General features: G+C 58.4%; 1 protein-coding gene across 8 annotated transcripts; it reads left to right on the top strand.

Annotated features, from left to right (window-relative positions):
* The first annotated feature begins 711 nt into the window (after positions 1–711).
* SLC29A1 (solute carrier family 29 member 1 (Augustine blood group)) lies at positions 712–25,246 on the top strand. Of its 8 annotated transcripts, XM_048936496.1 has the most exons (15): positions 7,844–7,916; positions 9,166–9,393; positions 12,777–12,904; positions 18,308–18,386; positions 18,985–19,066; positions 19,263–19,438; positions 19,623–19,762; positions 19,910–20,044; positions 20,211–20,308; positions 20,671–20,761; positions 20,881–20,972; positions 21,117–21,225; positions 21,503–21,588; positions 23,786–23,985; positions 24,344–25,246. In XM_048936496.1, the coding sequence occupies exons 4-15, from the start codon at positions 18,358–18,360 to the stop codon at positions 24,453–24,455; spliced, it is 1,350 nt and encodes a 449-aa protein (XP_048792453.1). In that variant the 5' UTR covers positions 7,844–7,916; positions 9,166–9,393; positions 12,777–12,904; positions 18,308–18,357; the 3' UTR covers positions 24,456–25,246. The 8 variants fall into 8 exon arrangements, with proteins under 8 accessions (XP_048792456.1, XP_048792459.1, XP_048792454.1 ...); XM_048936499.1 differs by lacking the exons at positions 7,844–7,916; positions 9,166–9,393 and adding an exon at positions 712–1,094; XM_048936498.1 differs by lacking the exon at positions 9,166–9,393 and having other exon boundaries at positions 7,833–7,916.
* The last annotated feature ends 13 nt before the right edge of the window (positions 25,247–25,259 follow it).

Here is a 25,259-nt window from a genome sequence, read left to right on the forward strand (position 1 = left end):
CTTGGGCCCGTGCTGTGCCCCCAGCTCAGCTCATCCCACGGCCACCGGGGCCATCTCCCACAGCTGCTCAACAGGGCAGCTGCTGCCTGCTCAACAAATCTCGATTGCTCAGTGCAGGGCGGCTGCAGGCACCACGCGCCGTGGCCGGGCACAGCGGTTTCCCACACGCAGGTTGTTTCGCAGTAATGACTCCGAGCCGTGCTGGCTTCAGCCTCTCTGGTTCGTGGCAGCGAGGAAGAGAAAGGAGCAGCTCGTACGGACACTGCTGTGTGCCAGCGCTAGGGAAAAGGGGGTAGCTTCCGAGGCTGGGACTGGGAGCCCGAGCGGGATCCGTGGCACTGCCTCTCCTCCGCAGCTGGAGGACAGGGCTTAAAATAACCGGGCTGGCTGCCGCCCAGCTCCGCAGCGCGGGCGGGGAGCCGCTCCCCCCACCCCAGCGCCTCGCTCCGTCCCCGCGGTTGGGGCCGGGCACGGCGGAGGGGCGGCTGTCGCCGGGCGGGGGGTTTCGTGAGGCTCAGAGGAGGCGGGAAGTGTCGAGGCCGCGGCCCCCGCTCGGCTCCGGCTCTTGGCTCGGGCACGTTTTCCTCCCGACCCGTGCGCGCTCCGCTGCCTTAATGGGAAGAGAGGAGCTGCATGGGGCTGAGAGATGTGCTGGGCGGGGGCCAGCGCGGTGCTGGAGCGCACAGCCCGGCAGGTGCCGGCTCGGTCCGGAGCTGCTGGGGAGCCTGGCGGAGGCCCCCCCTCCCCCTGGGTCCATGTGTCACAGTCAGCCCGTAGCGAGTGGCCTGCGATGGCCCGGCTCCGTACCGGCTGTGGCACCTGCTGACCGCGGGCAGAGCCGCGTACAGCATACAGAGGAGCGGGCGCCGGCCCCCCGCCCGCTCTCCCCTCTCCCCCGCCCCGGCGCTGGGCCCCGCTGACGAATGCCGCTCGTCGTTCCTATGGTAGACGCCGCTTCCCCCCGCTAATCCGCGCCCGCACGCAGCCACCCCTCCACCTGCTGAGCCGCCGGGAGCCGCGCCGAGCTGGCTGCTGCCAGAGCCCGGGGAGCGACGGGGGGGCCGCAGCAGAAGGGATCATCGCCGAGCCCAGAGGTAACGGCGGGGCGGATGGGGGACAGGAGGAGGGCGGGCGGCGGTCCTGCAGCGTTCCCCCGGTGAGCGGAGAGGAGCCGGCTCTGAGAGCCCCGCGGGGAGCCGCACTGTGCTGCGGGGCGCCCCGCCGCAAGGTCACGCTGCCCCCTCCCCGCAGCGAGCTCCGCCGCGCTCCTCTGCCCCGGCCCTGAGCCGGGCTGTGCGGTTCTGTGGCCCCGCGCAGACAAGGACGCCGCAGCCGACCCGAGGGCCGTTCCGCACCGCGCGTCCTTGGCGCAGGGCAGCGCTACGACCCGGCGACCGCAGCGGGCACTGCTGGCTGCGCGGGGTCCGCCGGCAGCAGCGGGACGCAGCCCTACAGCCCTGGAACGACCACGTAAGCACCGTGCCCCCAGGGCGGGGGTGCCGTGGTACTGAGGCGTCGGGGTGCTGCGGGATGAACGGCTGCCCGACGGGCGCTTGGGCCCCAGCGTGCTTCTAGCCGCGCTGGGATAGTTCCCGTGTGTCTGTGCGCTCCTGGGGAGCACCGTGGAGCGCTCCCTGTACCGCTCGGACCTCGCTTGCCCCCTGTTCGCGCAATCACACACTGTCCCCTGACCCTTTTATTTGAAAACTGACCGCTGAGCGCCCGCCCTCAGCTCTGGCTCCGCTCCCATCGCTCCGTCCTCCCCGAGTGCTGTCCCCGCGCCCGTGCCGAGTGCGAGGTCCGGGGCAGCAGGCCGTCAGTTCGCAGTGTTCCGACCCAGTGTAGGGCGGAGCGCGAGGGCTCAGCGGGAAAACTGCCGTTCGGGGAACTCGCCGGCTGCTCCGGGAGCTGTGACTTTCTGCGGGGATCCCATGGGCCCCCTGGCATCGCATCCCAGAAGCGGCGTAGCTCCCCGGCTCCGCAAATCCGGTCGCCGCATCAGCGAAAGGCAGGCGAGGTTCTGGAGATGCCGGATCCTGCAGGGACTGGAAAAGGCGAGGAGCAGGCGGTGCCCTCAGCTCCTCCTCGGAAAGAGGATTTCATGGGAAGCCGACGGTGCTGCTGCGGGGGCCGCTCTTGCCTTCTGTTCTGTCAGAAAGATCGCCTGGGTTTGGGACTTTAGTAGGAAGGGCAGGCTGTTTCCCTGGAGACCGCCTGCAAGTCCCGAGCAGCCGAGGACGGATGCGCAGAGTCAGCCCCCGCCGCACCGCTCCCGGCTCCCAGCCCCGAAGCTCCGCGGACGGGTGCACTGCCGGCTGCGGCCACCAGAGGGCGGCACCGGGCCGCGCTCCTCCATGCGTTTGGGGACCCCGTGCACCGGGACCGACAGCGCCCGGTGTGCTCGTCCGCGCCGTGCGTGGGATGAGTTGCGGGGCACGGGTTGGGTGCAGGGCTTCCGGCTTTTAAGCAGGGGCCGGGGATGCCGTGGAGCACGGTGAGCCTGGTACTCAGCATCCCATACCCAGGGAGAAGCAGGTGCCGGTCGTTTGAGGCATCCCTCTGTGGCACACCGTGCCCTGCTCCATCCACCGCCTCACCTGCACAACAAATCCTGGTGGCGCTCCTGTGCATTTCCATCTCCCAGCGCATCCCGTGCCCACTGCTCTGCAGTGGAATCATGGAGGCCAGGGGATAGCTGGTAGGGAGTGTAGACTTTCCCTCCTTCCTTGGCACTCGGTTTGCTCAGCTTCTGCCCCTGGCTTTGCTCTGTTTTTGATGTCCCATTGTTGCACTCTGTCGGTTGGCCCCGGGGCCTTCTTATGGCCTGGGAATGCAGACGAGCTTGGCTGGCAGTGGGGGGAATAATGGTGGCCTGTGTGCTAGAGCTGTGGGAAAGGGCCTTCTGGACAACTCTCCAGGAGATGTTTGGGAGCATTCAGCCACCGCTGATTTGCCCAGAGGGGAAAGCATGACAGGGCAGGCTTCCTTCTCCAAACAGGATCCAGTCAGCCGTGCCAGGCGTTTACACAGCTGAATTCCTCCTCAGCAGCCAGCAGCCATCAGGCTGGGTTCAGTCTGGGGCAGGCACCGCTAGGAGAGCTCCTGGGAGCTGCCTCTCTGCAGGTGGTTGCATGCCACAGTCCCTGTAGTGCCATCCCTAGGGTCCCTGTGGTGCCATTCCTGACATCCCCATGGCACTGTCCCTAAGAACCCCATGGTGGGTGAGCAGCATCTGGCTGTGGTGGCACTCCTGGAAAGCCACACATGGCTCTGCCCGCTGTCCCTATGCTTGGAATGGCATGGCTCCTGATTGTCACTCTGTGCAGACGGGCTTTGGACACAAAGGGGACTGCATGGCAGCAGCTCACCTTTCTCCCTAGCAGGTCATCCCTTTCCCAGCTCCCCCGTGCATTTTGCAAGCATGGCTGGGTGCCAGCTAGCTCCTTCCCCAGCGGCTTTGCTCCTTCACGGGATGCTGGCGCTGCCACCAAGGGCTGGATGTGACTCTGGGCACCACAGCAATGGGCCACCCACTGTGGGTTTGTATGGCCACGCTGCTGCCAAGGACACTTGGGGCAAGAAAAATGGTGGCTGCACGGGAAGGGCACTCTGCTGGCCCCAGGACTTTGGTTTCCCAGTGCCTTGGAGCATCTCACAGAATTTAACATTTGTAACCAGGAGCTCACACTGTGTTGTCCTATATTTCCCAATGTCTCAGCCCAGCTCCTAACAGGTGGAAGATACTTGTGGTGGAATAGGGAACAATGCTGTACCCGTGGTGTGGTGACTGCTGGGCTGTCATTCAGTAACCAGCTGCCCTGTGGCTCTGTTTAATAGCTGCCATTAGGCAGTAAATACTTGTCAGAGGGAGCAAAGGGGCAGCAGAGCTGTGGAGGGGAGCAGGGGTGCGGAAAGGGAACAGGCATGGAGGAACTACTGCGAAAAGGGCTGCATCCAGGAGGCAGCAATAAGGAAGACCTTTGGCAGTGGCTTTGGCAGAGGGTTTGTGTGCTCAGCCTGCACTGAAGGGGAGCACCAGCCCCATGTTCTCACAGTGCTGCCCTGCCTTGGGGGCACCCTGGGCCTCCCCTCAGGCTGACAGATGAGGCTGGAGCCCCACAAGCACCCGGGCCCCTTGCTGAGCCAGCAGACAATGGGATTTGTTTGTGCTTGCTGAAGTGGAAAGGCCCCCACGGCCCCAGTTCAGCAGCACTGCCTGCACATCTCACAGGTCCAGCAGCAGGAAGATGCAGTGGGACAGCGCAGCCCTTTGCCAGTGGTGATGGCATAACCAGGGTCTGCAGTGTAGGATGGGACCTTGGCACACAAGTGAGCATCACTCCCTGAAACATGGGGCAGGTGTCCCCAGGCAGTGACAGGAGAGCCCTGTCCCTAAGGGACTGGTGAAGGAAGCCTGCACTGAGTTCAGCAGTGTGAACCGGGGACCTCCAGAGCATGCAGGGCTGCTGCGGTCAGTTGCATTATAACTGATTTCCAGTAGCCTGTAGGGTTTTCCTCCATGTGACCGATTAACACGCTCCTTCTCTGTACACGGCTCTGCTCTACTGCCCTGTCACACGTGTGCAGAACCGGATACAGCCACTAATCTGCTTCCACCCTGCTCCTGCTCTGCCTGCTAATCCTGATGCCTCCCTACTCTGTGGGTACAGCCTTACCGGTGGCTGCAAACTCATGGAGTGCTGCCAGAGGGTTTGGCCCAGAATAGGAGCTGGCTCCTCCCATCTCCGCTGAGCAGCGGACAGAGCAAAGCAGCCATGTGTGCCCCGGGGGCCCGGAGGTGCCCCTGACGTGCCTGCTGCATTTGATGGCCCTGCCTCCTGCTAGCAGGCTGCAGGCAATACAGGTGGCTGGGGCTGCTCTCGTTTCTGCAAAAGTCCTTTCTGTAAGAGGAGTGCCCCAACAGCTCCGTGCCCACAGCTGTTCTGCCAGGCATCATCTGGGCACCCCAGAGCCAAAGCAGTCCATCATTCAGTTCCCACTGGGAGTCTGTGGCACGACCCTGTGTTGGCCACTTGATTTGGGGTGGAAAGCGTGGATGTGGGATGGGGACAGGACGGCATGCAGCTCCCCACTCCCTGCCTACCCACAGTCTGTGTCCTGGCGCTACCTCAGTTTCTTGTCTGTGGCAAATGAAGGGGAAAGGAGATGGCATCCTGCAGGAAGAGGGGGTGGGTTAAGGAACGTATGGCTGCAGAGCGCTTGCAGAGCTCAGCGTGGGCGCCAAGTGGCAAGGCTCCTTAGGACGTGGAGTGCATACAAATAGTAACTATCTCCTCATGTTCTAAAACTTGCATTTTGCCCAAGAGGTACAAAGAATACTTCTCCAGCTCATGTGATGCATTACTACAGCCTGGAACGAACCTCACGTTTCACTCTCGCCTTCAAAAGCAGCTGTTTGTTTGCCTTCCTGCTTGGATTTGGTTGCTTCAGTAGAAGCAGGGAGTTGCTACAAGGAAAAAAAAAAAAAAAAAAAAAGGCAGCTTTGTGCAATGCTTGGCAGCAGGCATATCTGAAAGGGGAGCATTTCTCCTGTTTATTCTCCTGTTGAAAACCAGTTGTGGGCACAGCATGCTAATCGGGCTCCAGGTGATGGCGTTGGTCTGCCTGTGGTACACAGCTGAGGTTTGGGAAGGAACACCCCCAAACGAGCAGCACGAGTGGAATCCCATATTCTGTAAGGAAGAGGCTCTGCTGCCTGTCTTCCCTTGGCTCCAACAGCACAATGATCTGCCAGCAGCAGCACTTTGGCAGCACAGTGCTCCATGGAGAGGGGAGTGCTGTGATCTTGGCCTTGCTCGGCACTGCTTTGTGCTCCATGTGCTGCAGTGCTGTGGTGCAGTTGTAGTGCTGGTATTGGCTGCTGGGTGAGGCACCAGCTGTGCCTGGCCTGGGCAGGAGAGCTTTTCTCAGCTGTTGGCTTCTCCTGGGAGCTGTTATTGTGTGAGCTTGGCAACACCAGAGTTGCTCAGGAGCAGCGCTCTGCACAGGCACCGCACCCAGCCAGGATGGAGCAAGGCATCACGGTCCCACAGCTGGGTGTGCGTTGGCCCACGTGGGTTTGCACAGCACAGAGCTTCATGGAAGGAGGCATCTCCCTCGGTCTGCCCCAAGGCCACATGCTGGGACACCTCCACACATCGCCGCTGCAGCTGGGTGTGCTCTCCTGGAGGCTGCAGCACCCATCCGAGGTGAGAAGCCGGGTGACAGCGCTGTGTCCTGGGACATCCCTGAGCCCAAGGCTGGCTGTTAGTGGGATCTGCCATAGCCCTGAGCCACAGCCCTGGGAATGTGGTGAGGGGCAGAGCAGGGAACTAGGCAACGTGATCCATCACGGGGAGATGGTAAGAGCTGTGCACGCTGCTGCTGGCAGCCTGGGGTGAGGCAGCTGCACCCCCACTGCTCTTCCTGCAGAGATGTAATGGAAAATTGGGCTGAGATGTGGTGGTGTTTCTCCTCCTGACAGCATCCGAGAACTTTATCACCACCAGATCCTAGAAGCCCTTGTCTGCAGGGCATTGATTGCCATAGCTTTTAGCTCAGATAGGAGTCTATAAATAACGCTAACACTTTATTGATGCTCAAATGCTCACTTGTGCTGCAAGCATGACCCTTCAGCTGGAGGCACAGGGCCCGGATCAGGACAGTACGAAGGCCCCCCCAGATCCCACAGAGCCCACATGGCCCCATAGCTAGCAGTGCAGCAGATCTCAGAGCTGGAGGGGTGATGCTGGGTATCTCAAAGCAGTGCCACTGCAGCTTCTGCTTTGCTTTTTTCCTCCTCTATGCATTTTGGGGTGATGCTCACCCCCTTTTTTTTTTCCTTGACTGCTGGGGAGAGCGGGGAGAAAAGAGCAGGGCTGTGCCTGCAGCTCGCCCCAAGTAACACCTTCCCAAGTGGGGCTGCTGGGGAAGGCAGGCCGGGAAAGGCAGCCGCGGGCAGGGATGTGTCATTGCCTGCAAGTCGCCGCAGGAGCTTAATTGCAGATGGGAGCTTTTAAATTTAATTTGGTGTGATACGGATCTCCCGGTGCACAGCAGCTCCTGCCCTGTTATCCAGCAGTGCTCCGGGCCGCCTGCCCGGTGTGTGTCGTTCAGAAACACAGAGCTGTAACAGATGGCCAATGTTTGCCATCGGGCAGTGGGAGAGGTGCTGCCGAGCAGGGCAGGAGAGAGGGCACCTCCTGAGGGAGACATCGGTGTCACCACTGCCTTTTTCTTAGAGGACTTTTGCTCACACGGAGGTGTTTTGCAGGTCTGCTTTGGAATGAAAGCACGGTGTTTGGCTGTGGTTCTGAGGGGAGACGCGTCGTGTTGAGAGCTTGTGGGGAATCTGCAGGAACACTCGGCAGCGTCTAATTTCCAATTTTAATTTCTAACCCGAGCTGACGGCTGCCTGCAGGGAATGTTCTGTTTGTTAATGCAGAAAGCATTGGGAGCGAGCTCCCAAGCTGCAGTCCCTGCCTGCGGCTGCGTGGTGGGGCGGGAGATGGGAGCGCTGGGAGCAGCAGTGCCCTGAAACACCGCACCTGAGACGTGTAACCTTGATACGTGTGCGTACAAAGTACCCTGCTCGGTGAGAATGTACCTTTGCACTTAAGCAAAACTATAGGCTTTGAACGACGGCGGAGAAGGTCTCCACGTCGATCGATTACTGTGGGCTGCGTGAGCCCGCCCGTCCCGGAGCCTATGCCGGACACGCGGGCACCGCGCTGCTTCGGGCACGGGGCAAAACCCGACGGGCTTCGCCGCGCACCGCAGCCCCGTGCCGGGGGTGTCCCGCGAGCCTCCGGGGGCGGTGCGAAGGGGGAGGGCCGGCCCACGGAGAGGGCTGGGCGGCGCTGAAAAGCGGCGCGGCGCGGCCCGGCCGTGCGGCGGCACAGAGCAGGGAGCTGCAGGTGGGTGCTGGGGGCGGGCGGCCGGGGCTGCTCTTGTCGCGCGTCCGGGCTCGGGGAAGCTCCGGCGGAGCGGGGACCGCCTGGCTCTGACGGCGGCGCCCGGCCCGGCCCCCGCCCAGCGCGGAAGGCGGCAAAACGGAGAGGAAGAGATTGCTCCGAGCGGGCGGACTGCCGAAACGGTTGGGGCGGCGGGGACTCGGCTCTCAGGGGCGAGGGGGGGGAGGGGGACGGGGACGGGGCGAGCGCCCGCGAGGGATGCTCGGCGCTTTGGCCGCCGCATGGGACGCGGGGTTTTTTCCCTCGCGCGGGACCGCCGAGTTCCCTTCCGTAGTTCTCGGCGGAGCAAAGCGCGGAGCGCGCCTGCCGGCGTGCCGGGCCCCGGGCGCGGCTGGGTGCGCCGCGGAGCTCCGCCGGGGCCGTGCCCGTCCTCCCGCGCGGCTCTCCGGGGCCGCCCCGATCTGCGAGAAGGCGCGTCCGGAGCCACGTGCCGCCCGGCCCCACGTGCTGCCTTCCCCCCCCCCCCCCGCCTCCCCGCTTCCCCGCTTGGGAATTCTTCTTGTGGGGCCCCGAGCGGAATTGCCCAGGTGCCGCGCGAGGAGATGCTCGCGGCCGGCCGCGGCGTGCAGCGAGAGGAGCCAACAAGTGTTCCTTTGCGAATTGGGTCTGGTGTAGGAGCGCAGGGAGCCCCATTTGCTCTCTGCCGTGCTGTCCTCCCCACCTCCGCCGTTACTCCCCAGTCTCGGAGACAGGCGGCCGAGCTGCGGTGCTGTGGAAAGAGGCGGAGGCTGAGCCCAAGGGCTGTGGGATCTCACACAAGCGAGCCTGTATCCTTCAGCCCAGAGCATTCCCAGGGCTGAAAGGCAGGAGGGATTCGTGCAGCTGTTGGCCACAGCTGGATGCGCTTCCTCGCTGCTGCGAAGCAGGGAAGCAGCTGGGATGCCCCGCAGTTGCCTGTGGCGAACGGATACAATTGAGAGGACTTTTGTGGATGCCGCTATGGGAAATCCCACTCCCCTGCAGCAGAGCATCCCAGCCTGGCGGCAGTGTTTCCGCTCCCAGCTCCTGTGGGCTGCCGGCCTGCCTCGTGCTCCTTTGGATCTGCTCCAGTCTGCAGAGCTAACCCGGGGTGTGATGGCACAGTGTGCTTTTCTCTCTGGTTGTGCAGCTGTCTGAGAGCTGTTTGGTACAGCAGCAATGCACACATCACACCTGCATCATCCTGAGTGCTGCTGCTGCCTTTTGCTTCCAGGTTGGCTTGCTCTCAGGTCACTGAGAAAATGCTGAAGAGCTGTGCCAGGTACCCAGAGTGAGGAGGAAGGGAGATGAGGATGAAGCTTACTGCATCCTGGCCCAGCAAATGGACCTGGTTCTTGGGGTAGAAGGACACTTCCATCCTTCAGTTGTTACTCCCTGCACTGCATGATTAAACGCTGGCATCGTTTCCCCATCGTGGCATCCCTGCTCTCATTATCTCAGGGTGAGATGTTGTTAATGAGCCTCCTCCTCTTTGAAGCTAAGCCACAGGCTTTGTTTCTGCCCTGCTGTGACCTTCCTGTGGGCCGGGAGGAAACCAGGGTGCAGAGCACAAAGCACCTGCTTGCCCGTGGCTGCTGCCCTCACTGACCTGTTCCATTCAGTTCCTGGGCTGGGACAGGGCTCACAGTGGCCATACAGTGACAGGGCACTGGGAGCAGCCACCTCCCCTGGCCAGGTGGCATGGCCCTAAGCAGGGCCTTTGGGAGGCTGGCAAGCACCCTCCGGTGTTTTTCTGGGATGAACGCTCACCTCAGTTGTTTCTCATCCAGCGTAACAGCCAAGACCTTGGGAATTGTTAGGGAAACTGCAAAACGCATTCTTTACTGTCAGCTGAGCACTGTTTGCTTGCTTTTGTTGCTAATTTAATCTGATCCCAGAGTGCAAACTCCACCGACCTCTGCACATCTTCCTGAGCACCCCCAGCACCGAGCTCTTCCCACTGACATCTATACCAGCCTGTTGCTGTTCCTGCTGGTGCTGCTGCTGTGCAGGGTAGGGAGCAGCCACGAGGTCAGTGTTGAGCAGGCAATCTCACTGCCCACTGGGTCACTGCAAAGCAGCCAGCAGGAAGCCCGGCTGATTGCTGCAGTTTTGCCTTCTTCCCATCAGTGCCGCTGGGATTTGTTATAGTTCATTTCCTTTAGGATTTGTCTGATGGGAAAGCACCTCGCTGTGAAGTTTCCAGTGCTGGCATCAACAGCTGGAAATGCACTCAGCAAGCAGTCTGTGGAGCCTCGAGGAGAGGCACGTGGCAAGGAGCAGGATAATGGGGGCAGATGGGCTGAAGCAGAGGTGGTATGCACTGCTCAGTTTGGCAGGGTTGCAGTACCCTGCAAACTTCTGCTACTGCATGAATGCAGTGAGGACTTCAGGGTGTGCAGCTTGGTCTGAGGGTTTTTTTGGGGAAACCGTGGGGATTGTTCCAGGGGAACGGGTAGTGACCGTGGCTGGGAGCTTAGGCTTGTGGGAGCAGAGCGCTGTGCTGTGCTGAGGGCTGTGCAGTCTCAGACAGTTGGGCCCTGCAGCTGTGCAGTGCTTGTAGATGTTGCGTTTGTTGGTTCCTTGCACCATCCTGCCGAGAAGGGCTGCATTACCCACAGCTGTGGGAGGCTGTGCTCTAGCTGCAGCTCAACAGAGCTATTAGGAAGCAATCCATCCTCCCCTGCAGCTCCTCCTTCCCCTTCGTACACCCTCACCAGCCTTCCCAGCAGCAGGTCTCACAGCTGCCCTCCTTCCCCCCTGCTCCCCACATTAACACTGAGGAGGCTCAGAGGTGGGCACTGTACTGTGAGCCAACACCAGACATAACATTCTGTCTGCAATAATGTATTTCTAAGCGCTGTTCCCGCATGAGCAACATCAGGGCTGGCCACAGGCTGGGCATGGTGCCCCCGAGGATGTTCGTGGTGCAGCCGGGCTGCGGTGTGCCGGGTAGCAGCTGCCTGCAGGGATGTGGCAGCAACCAGAGGGGCTGTGCCCTGCCCGTCCCTGTCTTGTGCCTGTGTTTATTCCTGCTGCTCGTGGGAGAGAGCCCGATGTGCTGCTTTTCTGGGATTTGGGCAGAGGTAGGAGGGAGCTGCCCGCCACCCTGCTCTGCCCCACTGGCATAAAGGCTTTCCTGTCCCACAGCTGAGTGGGAGGTTTATTCTCTGACTTATTTCCTCCAGAGCGTGTGTATGCCTTGAGCCAGTGATGCTCTGGCTGCACATTGCCCTCACTCTTGTGGAAATGGCTGTGCCACTGTTGTGTCCCCATCCATCACAAAATGGCAGCAAGCAGCTGAGGATGGCTCAGGCTGTGCAAAGCGGTGTGGCCCTATGAGGAGTGAGCTGATCCCTGGTAGCTGGCAGCTGCATTGCGTGGGCTGCAGCGGCTGCCAAACCTGCTTTCCTGCCTGGCATCCCATTTCCAGCAGGGCTGCAGGCATTGGGTGCCAAACGCAGCGGTCAGCCAGGGCACCCAAAATAACATATGTATTTCTGTCCTGTGGCAAGGAAGGGAGCCTCTCCCCTGCCCGTTCCACTGCCCTGCAGGCTGCCCAAGGCCAGGTGGCCTCTTGAGTCCTGCTCGTGGTCTTGCTGGTAGGTGTAGCCCTACAGCCCCAGGAGGAGGAGCTGTGTGGCTCACCCTCCCCGTTCCCAAGCCCTGGGCTCCCTCTTGACCCAGCCTGTCTGGGTTTCGTGCCTGGCCTTCACCCTTATCTCCAGACCCGTCTGGCTGCGGGTGTTTGCCTCACCCCTGTTGCCACATGCTTCCTCCTTGGGGCTCTCCCCTCTGCTCTGGGGGTGCCTGTGGAGCAGATCCAAGCATGGCCCATGGGGAGGCAGCCGTATAGTGGTGCAGCTGGGGCAACTCTGCCCTGCTTGGTGGCTGTCCTGGTGGCGGTGGTCTGTGTCACTGCTGCATTAATCACAGCAAGGAGGACCCACTCCAACCTGGGGCTGCACCTTATGCTCCCGGCTGATTTTTACATTACTGGCATCCTGCCCTTCATCCCAGGGGTCCCATTGGGTTTTCTTGATTGGGGAACGGAAACTCTGCTTCCTCTCATTGTGCCTCTTCCTGCCACAGCCCTGGGATGACCCCTTTGCCCCAATATCCCCCCAGAGCCCATGGGGTTGTTGGCTGCAGAAGAGACAGGAGGTGATGTGGGGCAATGTGCCCACTGCACCACGTCTTCTCCTTAGTGCTGTGGTTGTGTGGTGGGAGCTTTATGGGGCCCTTGCCTCCATTTGCCCTTCCCTCCCCACCCATGCAGCCCCTCTGAGGACTGCCTGGGAACCCCAGAGATGGTTCACCATAGACTCTGCTCTTTGTTGGTTTCCGCAGATGCGTTGAATGGAGCCCTGAGCAAATTCCTTTCTCCACCCTGGGGAGAAAAGGGCTTTATTCATCTCATTTTCCAACCCAACCCTGGAAAACTATGACCTCTTCCCAAGCCTTCCACAAGGCGCCGTGTTGTGGAGTGAGTGCCCTTCTCCTCTGGGAGCTGCTGGTGCCAGCATACGTCTCACTGGTCTGCCTCAGGGAAGGCACTGCTGTGCATTCAGAAGCCAGTGCTGCAGTCAGCTGTCAGCTTTTTGCCTCTGCCTTCTCTCTGTGTCCCGCCATGAGCAGGGCGGCAGAAAGCCCTCAGGGCCTTGGCCCCATCCTGGTGTGAGGGGGTGCTGCCTGGAAGCTGTCTGGAAGGGACCTGCCAGTTCCTGGCTGCAGATGTTCTCCTGAGAGTGGCTTATCTCTGCCTCTCTGACATTGGCTCTATCTGGGAGCTCCCTCTCCCTGCGCAGAAATGACGCGGTGCCTTCCATCTCCTTCCCCCCTCAGGCCCTCTATCTCCCCTCCCATCTTCAAAGTGCTGCCCTTGGAGCCAACGCCTGCTCAGAGCTTTGCGGGGCTTTACCAGAGTCCTGGAGCTAGCGGGATCCAGGGGTGAGGCCCAGCCTGCCTTCCTGGTAAGTATCTCACTGGCATTAAAGCTCCCACCCTGGGCTATGGGGGGATGGTCACTGACCCTGCTTTGGGAAGCTGCTCTTGCTGGCATGCCAAGCAGCGGCGCCCATCTCTGCTGTGGGGCTGCTTGAGTGCCAGGAGCAATTCACTGGCTGATGAACAGGCATTGGGGTGTGCTGAAGGGTCAGGTGTGTGCAATCTGTCAGGACTGCTCTGCTCGGGCCTCCCTCCTGCTGCTTGCCTTGTGTTGCTCCCTGTGTTCAGCCAGCTCTGTGGCAGAGCTGGAAACGCACTTGGCATCCAGAGCGGGGACGTGGGGACTCTGGTCGTGGGGATCCGCTGCCAGGAGGAGGAATTTATGGGCAGCAGTGACCATGCATGCAGTCACCGAGGTGCTGCTGATGGCAGCTGAGCGACCTGACGCCAGGCATGTCACAGGGGTATAATTGGCATGCTGAGGACAAAGTGTGCTTTGCCTGTCAAATTAAACACATAAATGGAGGGTGTGAGAAGAGCCCTCCTTTCCGGCTTAATTTACGCACATGCCTGGGTGGCTGTACCTGACAGAGGCCCCTGGGAACTGCTTGGGGCTCCTTGAGCCACCCTGATAAGGTACTGCAGGCAGCTGCTGCATGTGACTCAAAACATACAGCAGCACTGGATGCCCCCCGCCTCCGTGCTGCACCCGGCAGCTGAGATAACAGCCCCGTGTGTTGGCAGCGAGGATATCCAACCTATCTCCTGCCCAGTGAGGAGGCAGTGGGGATCCTGGGCTGCAGGCTCAGGGAGAGCAGCCTTCCCTTCTCCCAGCAGGCATAGGGGGTAGGGTGAAGTGAGCTCCAGGCTGACATGGTGTCTGGAGCTGGGATGCTTCCCTGGAAAATGCTGAGGGGTAACAACTGTGTACCACGCATGACCCTCAGTGGGGCTGCAGAAGTACTTTCTGCCTTGTGATGTAGAGGGGAGGGGGAAAATGTGATGCTGGTTTCTAAGAAGGGCTGGTAAGAACTTCGGGGAAAAACGGGCTGGTAATGCTGTTTGTGCTGCCTGCCACAGCAGCCCAGTAAGCTCCTGGGTACACAGCTTTGCAGAACACATTCAGGTCTTTCAGCCCAGGTTTTAGGGAGGGAAGGTCTTCACATGGCTCAAACATTGGTGAAAAACAGGAAGCAGGGCGTAGGAGTAAGTGGTCAGTTTCTGCGGTGGAAGGAGATCACTGTGTTCAGTCCCATGCTTTTTCAGCAGTCATGAGTGACCTGGAAAAGGGAATGAGCAATGAGCTGACAGAGTTTGCCTGATGCTATCGAATTACTCAGGTTCGTGAGGACAAATGCCAGCTAGAGAGAGCACAGAGGAGCGTTACAACAGCAGGCAGCAGGAGGATGAAATTCAGTTTAGATAAGTATCGAATGATATGCAAAGGGAAGTAATCGTCCCAAATCTGCAGACAAGGTTACGCCCTGAGCTGACCACTCGCAGCAAGACCTGGGGTTATTTCATATAGCTCTGTGGGCAGCTAGGGTCATAAAAACAAGTCGATTCCCTGAAGAAGAGCCTCTGTCACTCCTCGTGAGCGACAAAGCAGAAACAAAGCAAGAGAGCCTTGTGCCATCGCCCCAGTCCACCGCTCCTATTGTGGCCCCACCATCTCCAAAAGGATCTGGGAAAAGATTTGGAGAAAAGCAGCAAGGAGGATCAAAGGCACAGAGCTGTTTCCCTATGACTAAGTGAGCTAGAATTTCTCTGTTTGGAAAACATGATGTAGGGTGGCTGGGATCCGCGCCTGGAGAGAGCCTGGAGAGTCATGGCTGGCATGAAAAAGGGGTCCGATGCGTGTCTAGTGTGAATCAAGAGCAGGAGCTAGCAGAGCTGCCCGTAGCAATGCTGTGCCATGCGGGAGGTTTTTGCCACAGGGTGCTAAAGGGCTCCCAGATTGCAAAGGAAGTAGAAAAGCTCACGAAGTGAAACCTTCTGTGGGTTATGAAACAGAACAAGCTGAGGAGCGGAACTGCTTGGAGATGGGAGAGCAGTCAGGGTGTTGTTATCCATGCCTGTGCTGCTCTCATACTTAATCGGTGCTGACTTCAGCCCTGTGTTGGACTCTGGTTTGCCACAAGGCATGGCCCCCACTTTGAGTTGGTCCTGGTCCAGTGAGACAGGCAGCCATGCAGATCTGCCTCTTGGGAAAGGCAGCAGGCGTGCTCACAGCTGGCGGTGGAGGTACGTCGGATGGTGACTACAAATGAAGAGACTAGACTGGCATGGCCAGAGCAAGGTAGGGGAGCCTACGTGTTACAGTAAATTGGTCGATGAGGAAACTCACTCAGACTCAAGTTGGAGTGTTAGAAAGCAGGCATTCATTATTCTCAGCTCTGGATGTACAAGGGGATCTGGCTGGAGGTGGAATCTTGAAGCTGAATCCCAGCCACCAGAGTTTCATGTGACTTGCACGTTTGTCAGGACTGCTCCCTGCCTGCAGGCAAACCCCGCTGGCCCCAGAATGGGCTATAAGCCTGGGGAGGCATCTGGCCCTGCCCTGCCTTGGTGGCACCAGTAGGAACTGTTGATCACATCCCTGCAAAGCGAGTAGCAGCAGGAGGGTGCTGAGGTGCTTGCAGCTTGCCTGCATGTAGCCCCTTCACTGAGGATGGCAAAGGTGGCAGAAAGGGCTTGGCTTTAACAAGCTGGAGGAGACCCATTGTATCCCTACCACCGCCATGGAACTGCTCCACCACAGGAAGCCGGACATATTCTCTGCTTTCCGTCAGCCAGGCAGCAGAGCAGGAGAAGGGCGATGCGTGAGAAAGGAAATCTCCGGAGCTGGGTGACAAACTACTGCCTGCAGGCGTGGCTGTCCTGCAGTGCCAGTTTTTCTGCAGAGGTTGGGCGTTTTGTGCCATGGCTGTCCCTGCTGTGGGTTCTCGGGCATTGGCCCAACAGTAGGTGTCACGCAGCATGTGCCTGAGCCTTTGTGCTGAGTAAACGGGCAATTACAATTGGGCTCTCCATTGTTTGAATGTGGTCAAAGGGGACAGCTGCTGTTTGCTTAGCAGTTCGTGCTCTTTTCTTGCTCCTTCCGTTCACACATCACTTCCACACTTGCAATGAACTGCTCCGTGCCTGGGAGTAAGCGGATGTCCACACGCAGAGGCCTTGAACTGCTCCTCCTTTCCCATGCCCTCGTGGCAGGGCAGATGGCTGAGGTCCTTGGAGGTGCTGGGGGCTGAGGATGCACGGAGCACCATCCCATATCTCTTATCACGGGGTTGCTCTGGATTTGTGATTGTAGAGCTGCTCTCACCTGGTTGGAGCACCGTTGCCACCTGTTGCTTGTGTTGGTTTGTTTGATCTTTTCTGTTTACTATAGTGTTGTTTGTAAGAGCTGGCAGCTGGACGTGTTTCCAGCCGTAATGAGCACTGACCCGCATGCCCCTTGGCACGGATTGTCTCTTAGTGGAAAAAAATTAGAAGGCATTTAGCAAAGTGAGACAGAAAACAAACAAAGCTGGTAGGAGGCTGCGGCAGGGCATTGCTGCCAAGGAGGCCGGGCTGTTGATGAAGCACGGAAGCAGGTGGCGGTGGAAAAGACAGCACCAGGGAAGCACTCCTCAAACCCCAGTCCTGTCCTGCTGGCTCCTGCCTGCTGCTCCAGCACTGTCATGCCCTGCATGCTGCTGGCTGCCCGCCGGCTGTGGTACCTGACACCTCTCCCCCCGCCTCCTCTGCAGATGCTGTCAGGGGCACGTGGCTCTGGCCCCTGTGACCTGAGCACTCCTGAGAAATGGTGGGGCTGGGAAAGACGGGGGGAAGGCACTGCTTTCAAATTCACTGGGCATAGGGTGGGATCAGTGATTGCCCTGGCACTGGCCTTTGCGCTTATGTCTGCGGCAGAGCTCCCTTCTCTGCTCCTCAGGACAGCACTGTCACCCCAGGGAAGATGGGGGGTGGTCTGGGAGTAGAGCTGGGGCCTTGTGTGGGTGAGGGGTGGCCTGCTGAGGGCCGCAGGGTGCGCTGGAGCTTTCCACCTGTTTCTCAGGGACAACAAGTGGCCCCGGCAGTATTTCTTCCTATGGGGATGACAGTCACGCTCGCAGGCCCCCTGCTAATCCAGTGCCAGGGAGCAGGCTGCCTCTTGCCTGCAGGGATGCTGGCAGGCTGCCAGGAGGGGATTTTCAGGAGGGGATTTTACTGCACTTTCTCTGGAAGCATTGGTGGCTCACAAGGGCAAACGGGAGCTGTCTCAGTCTACATGGGAAGACAGGAAGCCGTGCTGCATCAGGCTGCTGGGACTGTGGGTACGCTGTGCTGCCATGCCATGCACAACCTACAGGACTGCACTACCCCTTGCCACCTTCCTCAGCAAGGCAGTTGATATGAAGGATGTGAGCCGTGCCTGGAAGCACACGCGCTCCTCCGTTGCCTTTAATGTGGGCTGAGCCTTGCTCGAACTACAGATCCCAGCATGCTGCTTTCTGCCGGCCCCGTGGCCGTCCTACCTGGCAGGCAGGCTGCTGCTGGCAGGCAGGGATGCTGCAGCCCACAGCCGCGCAGGAGAGGAGGGAGGCCGAGCAGGCGGCTGAGGGAGGGCACGGTGCGGGGGGTTGAGCACGTGGAGCCCTGCTGCAATTGCTTGGAGAAGTGGATGAATGCCCCATGCTGCGCTGTCCTGAGGGGAAAACAACGAGGCAGGCCTGTGGCTTCTGCGGGGGGCTGATTCTGCTATGCCTGAGGGGTAGGGAGGGGGCCGAGGGATGGGGTCTGGATCAGGGGCCCCGGGGCTGTGTCTGTAAGGGCGGATGCTTATGGGGAAAGCACTGCTGAGTGGCAGCAGGGGCCGGGCCCAGAGCAGGGGGTGCTGAGAGGGAGTGAGCAGTGCCCGGGGTGCCCTTGGCTTTCCTAGGAAGGGCTGTTAGAGCCTCACGGAAAGAGTACGTGGAAAAGAAGGGTTTGTGTGCTTCTGACCTGAGAAACCACTGGATAAAACGTGTCCTTTGTTCCTCTGTACCCCCAAGGACGTGGGGAGGGCAGGGGGGAAGGACACAGCCCATTGCGTGTATGCTTTGGTCACAGCCTGAGGATTGAGGGCAGAGTCACAGGCTTACAAATCCTTTAAGATCCTGCAGTGGAGTGGCAGGTGGCTGGAGTGGAGCAGCACGGGCATGTCATGGGGGCAGGTTTCCTTTTGGAACGACAGGCTCGGCGTCCCCTGAGCAGCAGCGTAAAGCCCTGTGTCACAACCCCTCAGCTAAGGGCTCTGAGCCATAGGTCTCCCAAGCTGCTGAGCAATGCTATTGCTGTTTCCTGACGCTGCGTAGTCCTGCAGAGTCAACCAGGCCATCAGGTTAAAGCCAATGCTGCCCCTGCTTGGCCTCATTCCCTCGTAAAGCCCTCTGTTTGCTTTCCAGAGAGCCACCACAAGACTTGCTGGGACCCGTGCTGACCCTCACCACGCACAATGACAACAAGAGATGGACCACAGGACAGGTAATGCCAGGCTGTGGGGTGGGGGCACATTCAAGATACTGGGAAATCTGGGATAACGTGGGGCTCAGCACCTGGGGGCTTGGGGCACTAAATCTCACTGCTAGCCCTATGGATGTATGCTCTCTGGCCAGGCAGGGAGCAGCTACTCCATCTCTGGCTGTGGAACCCATTCCCTAAGATGCTCTATCAATTTTTCCAAAACAAATGGGCTGTAAACAGTCCCTAGCGTTGGGACATGGCCCCACTGCTCCTGGCTGGCAAGGTTCCCTCCCAGCTCTGGCAAGGGTCTCTGCGTGGCTGGGTGCCACATGTGGGGAGTGTCCTCTGCCTTCACAGCTTTCTGGAAACGCCCCCCTTGGCCACATTCACTCAAAAGAGTCCAGGCCAGAGACAGGATAACAGATGTTTTGTGCCATCCTTTATCAAGAATCTCCTCTGCTTATTAAGAGCACTGGACCCACAGATGATGCCAGATTGTGTATTTCATCCTCCCTCTTTGCCTGGTGCCTTTCACAGTGGGCTTGGGGACAGCCAGAAGTGACGCCTGTCCCCTGCCCTGCCTGTCGTCCTGCTCCACACTTCTTTGCCTCCTTTGCAGGTACAAGGCTGTCTGGTTGATCTTCTTCATCCTCGGCCTGGGAACGCTGCTGCCATGGAATTTCTTCATGACTGCCAGGCAGGTGAGGGCTTGCCCTGGCACTGATCACCTTGTGCCACCTCTGAGCACCAGGCAGGAGGCAGAAGTGTGGGTGATTTGCACGGGATGCCTGGCACTGAGGTGGCAGGAGGGGTCCTGGGCTGGGTGTGGGGCTGGAAAGGGCTTACGGGTGACCTCTCTTGGAGGACCTCAGCTCCACCTGCTTCCTTTCCTTGCAGTATTTCATCGACCGCTTGGCAGACCCACAGAACACAAGCTGCCTCTCAAACCAGACCAGCATGGGCACTGCCTCAGAACTCTCCTACCTGCAGTCTATGTTTGACAACTTCATGACTCTCTGCTCCATGGTGCCCCTCCTCATCTTCACCTGCCTCAACTCCTTCATCCATCAGCGGTGAGCCCTGCCCTATCCTTGCTCTTGCCAGCTCCTACATCCTGACTTGACACTGTGCCAAGCCATTCAGTCCAAAGGCAAAGCTTGGTTCTCCTGTGCTGTGGTTTGGCTGCAACTACTGCAAGAGAATTTTGCAGACCTCTAGGTGCTGGGCTGTCCTCACCCACACCACCCTCTCTTGCAGGATTCCCCAGCAGATCCGCATCTCGGGCAGCCTGGTGGCCATTGGGCTGGTGTTCTTAATCACTGCAATTATGGTGAAGGTCACCATGGAGCCTCTTCCCTTTTTTGTCTTCACCATGATCAGCATTGTCTTCATCAACTGTGAGTAAGGCGTTGGGAAAGAGCCCAAGGAAAAGAGGAGGTTGGGTACCCTCCCTGGTCCTACAGGGCTGTGACACTGGCTCCCCACAGAGGTGCAGCCCATCCTTGCCTTTGGTTTCTCATCTCTGCTTATCTTTCCCTTTGCAGCCTTTGGTGCCATGCTGCAGAGCAGCCTCTTTGGTCTGGCCGGCCTCCTGCCTGCCAGCTACACAGCTCCCATCATGAGTGGGCAGGGTTTGGCAGGCATCTTCGCAGCTTTGGCAATGATAATCAGTATCAGCAGTAAGTAATCCCCACCCTGCAGATGACAATGCATTACTGTCAACAGGGGGCAGTGGGGTCATGCTGGACCCTCTTGGTGTGGGAGATGGCAGCAGGGCCTCACTCCTCTTGCCCCTCTTCATCCTCCTCCTTTTCCTCCATGTCTCCTCTCTTCCTGTGCTCCCAGTTGGTGCTCAGCAACCAGAGAGTTACATTGGTTACTTCACCACGGCTTGTGTGGCGATTCTGCTGGCTGTCGTCTCCTACATCCTTCTACCTCGCATGGTAAGACTTTATTTTTAGTGGGGAATAGCATGAGGAAATGAGACCTTTGCACATCCCAGCACAAGAATCTTGGTCCAATAGCGCCACAGCTTCTGTCAGCCTCCACCTCCTGTGTCAGGGCAGGACACCCAGTGTCCCAAAGCAGCTCTCTGTGGTACTTCTCACCTCAGATACCTGTGGTATCCTTAGGATAATGTGGAAGTGGGCCTCTGAATGAGCAGGAGAAGCATATATATCAGACACAAGTGGAAGGAATACTTTGTCCATCTTGCACTGTTTGCCATTATCAACACAGTCTCAGGTGCTGGTTCCCTGGCAGCCTTCTTTCTTCACACTTGACTGAGTTCTCTGTGTATCTGCAGGATTTCTTCCGGTACTACTCCATGAAGGACAAGACAGAGTACCGTGTGTACAACGCAGAGCTGGAGACCAAGAGAGACCTGATTAAGAAAGGTGAGGGGCTGAGAGGAGAAGAACAAAGGAAGAAGAGCTGAGGGGAAGACTGAGACAGGACTAAATTAGATCCCTGCTTTGTGGGGTCTGTTATGCCCTGTGTTTGTTTTTCCCTGCAGATGAGCCCAACGGGATGGAGCAGAATAACTCAAAGATCATCCCTGTCCACAACCCGGATGAGAAGCCCTCGGTCATCTCCATTTTTAAGAAGGTCTGTGAGTTGGCAGCATCCCCTGTGCTTCTCCTTGTGTCAGGGTATGAACACAGGTGCAGGAAGGCATGGGGAGAGAAGACCACCCCTGCACTGGTCTCTTGCCCTGTGTTTGGTGCCAGCCTCTTTCTTTTATCTTCCCAGCTCTGGGTCATGGCAGTGTCTGTCTGCTTAGTCTTCACCGTCACCATTGGGGTCTTTCCTTCCATCACAGCTAAGGTATCCACTACCCTTGGAAAGGAAAACAAATGGGGTAAGTGAAGCCAGGTGTGTGGTGGGCTAGGAGGAAACTGGAAACAAGCTAAATGGGAGGAAAGAAAGTGGGGCTTGAAGTAGTAGGGGTGCCTGAGGGAAAGGGAAGACCATTGTGCATGAAGGTTTGGATGCAGACACCAGTCTGGCTTGGAAGAGCATCCCAGCTCTTAGTGGGAAACTAGGAGGACCCTAGACCTGAAGGAGAGTCTCTGTGCAATCAGCTGGAGGGCCCAGGGCGTCCTGGGCTTGTCACTGACCTTCTTCCCCTCCTGCAGATCTCTACTTCATCTCAGTCTCCTGCTTCCTGATATTTAATGTCTTTGACTGGATGGGACGGAGTCTGACTGCTCTCTTCACATGGGTAAGCTGGCGGCAGGAAGCACTCTCCATCCCCATACCCTTTGACCATGGTTCTCACTGGGGCTGCCATCCATGGCTTGGAGGAGGAAGTAGGCACAGAGCTGACTCCTGCTCTGGCTGTAAGCCCTAAGCAGAGATTTAGAGGGTTACAGAAAGGGTTAGAGCTGAAAGCCACAGTATCATCCTGTTCTCCTCCCAGGCTTCTTTCAGCATGGTTTGGATGAAGCTGTCTCCTCTATTTCAGCCTTTGTAAACAAACCTTCACTGCAGCTATGCAAACAGCCAGGCAGGATGGCGGCAGTGTAAGAGGGTGAAAGACGGGGCAGCTTGAAATAAAACCTCTGGCCTCCGCACAGTACACAGCTGCTTTAAAGAGCATTATCCTGGCAGCAGAGCAGAACCACACCATGCAGATCATGGAATTATCCCCTCCCATGCCCTGGTCCCTTGCTCTCATCTCGCTGTGCCTTGGGCTGAGCGGTGGGAGTCATGATGGCAGTGAGGAAGGGGTCTGTCTGTGTCTCTTCCTGCCCCTTGCCCACCCCCCAAGCGCTGTTTCCCCTGTATTGTTCAGGTTGTTTGTTTAGAGAAGTTCCTCACAGCAGCATGCAATGCAGGGTCTGTCTGGCCCTGGCTGTGCTGGGCTGCCCTGCTGCCTAGAGCTGCTTCTCTCCTGGCTATGGCTGCTGGCTGCCCCCAGCCTTGGCTGCAAGCTGCCTTGACTGGTGTCCAGGCCACAGCCCTAGTGGTGTGATGACCCAGCAGGGGACATTTCCAAAACAGGCACTGGGTGGAAAGTCTGACTGTGGTGTGGTTTGTGCCTCATTTCCCTGGTTGGGGCCCTGCTCTGCAAGGAAAACATCTTGCTGCTCTCGCTGGTTTTCCCACAGACACAACAGTTGGCATCATCTTTGCCATGTGTTCGTGAAGTGTCCCATGGCTTTGCCAGCCAAGGAGGGCTGCCACCTCCAGGGCAGCTGGGGGCTTCCTCTCACTTCAGACCACAGGGTCTTGTCATCATTTTCTCGCTGAGAGGATTCGGGAGAGAGCCAGGCACATCTTGTACCAGGGACTGCCTTCATCATAGCTGCACAACAGCATGGGGACAGTGCCTCTTGCTTTGTCCCAACTTTGCGCATCCAAAAACTCTGTTGGGATTTGGGGAGGCCATAACTCAATCCATGCCTTTCCCAGCACTGTCCAAAACAGTCCAAGCATAATCCCTTTTCCAGATTGCTGGATCTCACCCCACTTGGCTGGGGGATGGCGTGGGAGGTTGGAGAGCTGTTTAAAGCCCAGTTTGCAGGCCATGGGGTGCCAGAGGCGATTCACCTCAGTTGGCCTTGGCCTGTGCAATGGTTTGCAGCAGGAAGAGGTTGCGTGTGTGTGCATAAGGCTGTCCTCACTCCCTGTTGTTTGCAGAAGGGGCTTAGCAGTTGATCCCAGACTCAGCTCTGTATTTTGGCTCTAGCACTGCTGCTCTCCAAGTCAGCTAAGGACGGGATTTGCAGGGCAGTGGCCAATTGTGGTGGGACTGGTGGCCTGTCCATCTCCTCTGCACGCTGACTTCCTCACCACGAGTCCTGCACCCAGTCCCAGAGCAGCAGCTGAGCAGGGGGTGCTTTCCAGTCTGATGCAGCCCAAGAGAGTTAGGGAAGGAACAAGCAGTATCAAACTTCTCCATCTTTTCACCCTGGGGAGGGAATGTTTCCCACTCACAGCTATGCTAACAAATCTGAACAGTCCCTGTTGTTTTTCCTCTCTTTTTGAGGGACAAGAGCACACTAAGTGGGCGTTCTCTTCTGGGGAACGGCCAGGTATTGGGTGAATATCTGGCTTGAGGAGAGAGTGACAGACTAATGAGTACAACCAGGGCTGGGAATACAGAGGGCAGAGCACTCTCAGCCTCAAATAGCTATTACAGATGCAGGGAGAAACCTTGGAGCTGCATGCAGCAGGCTGCAGGAGCAGGACAGTGGATGCCAGAGGATGGCAGGCAGAAGCTGTGGGTCTGGGAGCCCTGCACAGAGGGGCTCAGGAGCTACCCTGATCTGCCCCTTGTATCACTTGGTGATGTTGGAATTTGTTGCAGCAGAAAAAGTCCTGCAGAAGAGGGACAGCCTCTTTATAGCCCTTGCTGGCACGCCGGGGGATAGGGAATGCGCACTTCTCAGCTACACTCTGTGTCTCTCTCCTAGCCTGGGAAGGACAGCTGCCTCTTGCCGGTGATGGTGGTCTTACGTGTCATCTTCATCCCCCTTTTCATGCTGTGCAATGTGCAACCCCGAAACCACCTGCCCGTCATATTCTCTCACGATGCCTGGTACATCATCTTCATGATCTTCTTCTCCATCTCCAATGGCTACCTGGCCAGCCTTTGCATGTGCTTCGGGCCCAAGTGAGTAAGCTCTGGGGATGGGGGAAAATTTGGTTTCACCCGTGGGTGGCAGCCCAAGTCCAGCCCTAGCATCTGGGTGGGCATCTGAGTGGGCTGCAACACTTCAGCACAGGGGTCAGGGAGGGGTGGCCTTCATGCTAGAGCTTGAGACAGCCTGCCTGAAGCATTCTGTCTTTTTTATGAGCCCGTGATGTGGAGGTGGTTTCTTGGAGCGAGGTGGGGCTTCTACTTGCCATTCTGCAGCAGAAGAACACTGCTTCTGCCTCTGCTGGGGTCTCCTCCCATCTCTTAGTTGAACTCCAGCAAGGGCGTGGGGCATGCGTCCTGAGGATGAGTCTGACACCTGTTTCTTTCCTAGGAAAGTACTTGCCCACGAAGCAGAGACAGCTGGAGCAGTCATGGCCTTTTTCCTGACACTGGGCTTGGCCCTAGGAGCCGCTGTCTCTTTCCTGTTCCAAATTCTCATCTAGCAGAGGCACCCAGAGGGTGCAGGCATACTAAGATGGCTCCGCATCCTCCTCCGAGGCCCTGGACACCTCTGTGCTGTGGGGTGATAACACCTCACTCCTGCCCCTGCCAAATCACGCTGCCACAGCAGATGTTCCATCCAGGGACGGTTCCACTCTTCCAGGGTTGGTGTGGCTCCTGCCATGCCTGGCTGTGTGATGCCTTCAGGCCTATGTGCCTTTGCCTTCCCCGTGTTGTGTGTAAAATTCCCAGGACCTCACTGAGGTCCATCTGCCTCCTGTGACACAGAAGTTCCCCAGCTCAAGGCCGAAAGCCATTGCAAGCCTCCTCCTCTCCGCCAGGCAGAGCTGAAGGCTGGTATCCAGTGTTACTCCCCCTCCTGCTCTTATTGCAGGCATCCTCTCCCTCCCCTCATCCTACACTGCAGCTTTTCTCCTACTGGAGACACTTGCAGATAGGGAAAACCCCAGCCGGCCTCGCCAGCCCCACACTGCCACACCCTGGGCCGCTGGGTTTGAAGGGCGAGAGATATCCGTGTCCCGTCCACGCCAAGAGCCAGCACCGCGGCTCAGCAGATGAAGAGCTGTGCACCCTTTGCTTCTCCCTGCCCCCCGCGTTCAGCCCCCACATAACCGGTTGCTCATTCTGCCTTTGTTCGCTCTCCTCCCCCCGCAGGAGGAAGGCGGCGGTTCCCGGCTGCGGCAGTCCCGGCCTGCCCCCGGCTGCCCCCCGCGCTCTGTAAATGTATCTGTAAATGTACAGTTGCCTTTTTCTATAAAAAGACTGAAACGTGTGTCTGTGTCCAT

This window comes from Lagopus muta, chromosome 2 (assembly GCF_023343835.1).
Source record: "Lagopus muta isolate bLagMut1 chromosome 2, bLagMut1 primary, whole genome shotgun sequence".
NCBI lineage: Eukaryota > Metazoa > Chordata > Aves > Galliformes > Phasianidae > Lagopus > Lagopus muta.

Coding starts and splice junctions, on each gene's coding strand:
- SLC29A1 (XM_048936499.1), top strand. CDS start 18,358: ATGACAACAAGAGATGGACCACAGGACAG. Junction 20,045..20,210: donor AATGATAATCAGTATCAGCA/GTAAGTAATCCC, acceptor CTGTGCTCCCAG/TTGGTGCTCAGCAACCAGAG. Junction 20,973..21,116: donor TCATCTCCATTTTTAAGAAG/GTCTGTGAGTTG, acceptor TTATCTTCCCAG/CTCTGGGTCATGGCAGTGTC.